The sequence below is a fragment of the Arabidopsis lyrata genome (assembly GCF_000004255.2).
Source record: "Arabidopsis lyrata subsp. lyrata unplaced genomic scaffold ARALYscaffold_299, whole genome shotgun sequence".
Classification (NCBI taxonomy): Eukaryota; Viridiplantae; Streptophyta; class Magnoliopsida; order Brassicales; family Brassicaceae; genus Arabidopsis; species Arabidopsis lyrata.
This window is the reverse complement of record NW_003302339.1, coordinates 7,119-10,268: the sequence shown is the minus strand read 5'-3', so window position 1 is coordinate 10,268 and position 3,150 is coordinate 7,119. Positions and strand designations below refer to the sequence as shown.

Below are 3,150 nucleotides of genomic sequence, written 5' to 3'. Positions count from 1 at the left end.
ATTTGATGATGGGGATGTTGTTGACATGGACATAGACACTGAATGCCTGACCCCAAGTGTGGCTCTGAAGCTAATTACAGAATCACAAAACACTCCCTCAAGATCACCAGAGAAGGTGAACAGAGAAACAAGTTTACCTCCTGGTTTCGAGAAGATATGGACACCACCTTTGGTGAAACTTAATATACAAGGAACTTCAAACCCTCTATCTGATCTATCCGGATCGGCTGGAATAGTGCGTGATCAATCAGGGAAGTGGGTGTTTGGGTACATCAGGTGCCATAGGAGCATCCCTGAAGTCGCAGCTGGGCTTTTGGCTATATACCATGGCCTGAAATTTCTGTGGGACAGCGGTTTCCGAAGAATCCACTTGGAGACAACAAGCTTTGAGATCATCAATGCTCTAACAACAAGATCGTCCCTGTTTTGTAAAAGGAAAACGCTTCTGGGGTCGTGCAAGGACATGATATTGAAGGAGTGGGAGTGTGACATTTACCATATCTCCAAAGAACAGAACTCGTGTGCAGAATGGTTAGCAAAGAGATCAGAAGAACAGCCTCAAGAATTAGTTTTCTTCGAATACCCTCCTCGTGGCCTTGTGGATCTTCTGGAGAAAGACCGCCTTGCAGCTATATAGAGCTTCTTCAGCTTTGAGGTACACAGTCCCAGTGAACAGCTTAGGAGTACATATCTCGGATTTAGTAGTTTGACCTTTTGAAAATATTAGAAGAAGAAGAGAGAGATGGGTTTGAGTGTTAATGTGACATCGTTGCATAGTCGTAACTCGTAAGTACAGTGGAGTTTCATTGTAACCACAGTTGAAGTACACAGACGTTTTTGTGATGTGAAGTGAAGAATCGATATAACTGTAGAGTTTCCCTCCAGATCAGTGTTGCTCCTCTTCATCTTTCGTTTAGGCAGTCTTAACAACACAATTAACAACAATTCAAAAAAACACAAAAAAGAAAAGAAAATAACTCTTACAAAAAGTTACTAAACGATAAATTGGTTTCAGTTTTTAAGCCGGTTCACCAATTTTAAATTGGTTTCTGCGGTTCAACCGGTCCTTGGTTCAAATAGAATATGACGTGTTAGACTTGACTGGTTGAGATGCTAGGTTTCCCACTTTCCCTCCAAAGAATAAACAGGATAAAGAAAAATACTTTGAAGAGTAGTGTTTTGTTTTTGCTTCTTGTTGACCCTTCAGCTTCTCTCACTGTTCTTCAAAAGATAAGACTGTCACATCTCCCGGAGATGACAATGACCGGCGAATCTTGTTGATGTATTCTTAATGAGTTTTATATCAAGATGAAGAGAAACAGAAAGCGACATTTATAGAAGGCGAAGAGTGAAGATGAAGCTGCTGAAGTAGTCGTTGAACTAGTTCAGAGTAGTACAAGAAGTAGTTCAACAGAATAGAATTACGTGAAGCAAGTATTTGGAAATTGGTAAAGTCGGTCTATGGCGGTTGGCTGTGGATACTAGAAGCTTGGAGAAGATTCTAGAAGACTGAAGAGTTTCCTTTTCATAGGAAGAAATGGAAACATGAAGAGAAAGGACAATTTCCTTATCCTTAAGAAAAAGGAAATTGTCTATTCCTATTAGTGTTAGAATAGGAAATCGGCTTGTTGTATAGCCACGACCTATTTAGTATAAATAGGGGGCTTAGGCTTTAGAAAAGGAGAGCACAAGAGAGAAAGAGAATTCTTAGACATTAAGGTTATGGGGTTTCTTGTGAGAAAGCATAATGCTTAAGAGGGCTAAGAGATTTGTCTTGAGAGAGTTCTAGATCGGGTTGTGATCTAAGAACGAGAGATTGAGAGAATAGAAAATAGTTTAAGGAAGACCTTGTAAACGTATTTTCTATTAATCAAAAGAGTTTTAAAAAGAAATTCGTGTCTCAGCTTGTGACTCAGTTCCTGACTCAGTTTCTGTCTTATATCGTGAGCTAGTTCTCAAGTACTTAATAGCTCTTGCACTTTCAATTGGTATCAGAGCGGTCACTTGTGAGGATTGCATACAGGTGAGATCTTGTGGAGAAGATGGAGAGCTATCATGGACTTGACATCGGATCAAGAGTAATATTGAATGATGGAAACTATGGTTTTTGGAAATCAAGGATGAAGGCGGTTATAAGAGGCATTGATGTCTATGCTTGGAAAGCCATATTGGAAAAGTGGGAAGAACCAAAAATCAAGGATGAATCAGGAGCCGAGGTTGCTAAACCGGAGAAGGACTGGACTAATGATGAATTGAAAAAATCAAAGTACAACGCAAAGGCACTCACCGCTATTCACATTAATGTTGGAAGAAACCAGTTCGAACTAATTCAGGGATGTGAAACAGCAAAAGAAGCTTGGGATATCTTGCAAAATCACTTTGAAGGAACCACAAAGGTGAAGAACTCAAGGAAAGACATGTTGGCCTCAAGATTCGAAAATCTGAAGATGGAAGAACGTGATTCAATTTCTGATTTTAGTTCAAAGATAAGTTCTCTAGCTCACGAAGCATTGACACTTGGAAAGAAGTACAAAGATAAGAAACTAGTCAAGAAGTTTCTACGATGTTTACCTTCAAGATTCATGGCATACAAAACTGCCTTAAGTGTGTCACATAACACGGAAGACCTTAGCTTTGGAGATGTGGTCGAAATGCTTCAAGCTCATGAGATGGAACTAGAGGGTGTGCAGAAAGTGAAAAATCCAAAGGATTTGGCATTAACTTCTCTTGAAAAGAAAACTCAAAAGGCAGAAGAATATGATCCTAAAAGTTTGTTGTTTCAAAGACTTGATCAACTATTAAGGAAGGTAGAAGAAGAACAAGGACAGAGGAGGTTCAGCTCAAGCAAAAAATATCCAGAAGAAGGTAAAATTATTAAGAAGGCAAATATGCAATGTCATGAGTGCTTAGGGTATGGACACTTCAAATATGAATGTCCTACATTCAAGAAAAAGGATGTAAAGTGTTTTGGGTGCAAAGGTATTGGACATACTCAACATGAATGTGTTAGTAATCAGAAAATAAGAAAAGAAAAATCAATACAGAGAATAGAAGATGATTCAGAGGAAGAAAGTGATGTTGAAGAAGAAGTAAATCATTTTGTTACACTTTTGGGAAAAGCTGAATTTGAAGGTGGTGAAGAAGTGTTAG

The 3,150-nt window shown here is 38.8% G+C and overlaps 1 protein-coding gene across 1 annotated transcript; it reads left to right on the top strand.

Moving 5' to 3' along the window:
• The first annotated feature begins 25 nt into the window (after positions 1 to 25).
• On the top strand, positions 26 to 637 carry LOC9298675. The gene has a single exon (XM_002862553.1). It carries the CDS (start codon positions 26 to 28, stop codon positions 635 to 637), a length of 612 nt encoding a protein of 203 aa, XP_002862599.1.
• The last annotated feature ends 2,513 nt before the right edge of the window (positions 638 to 3,150 follow it).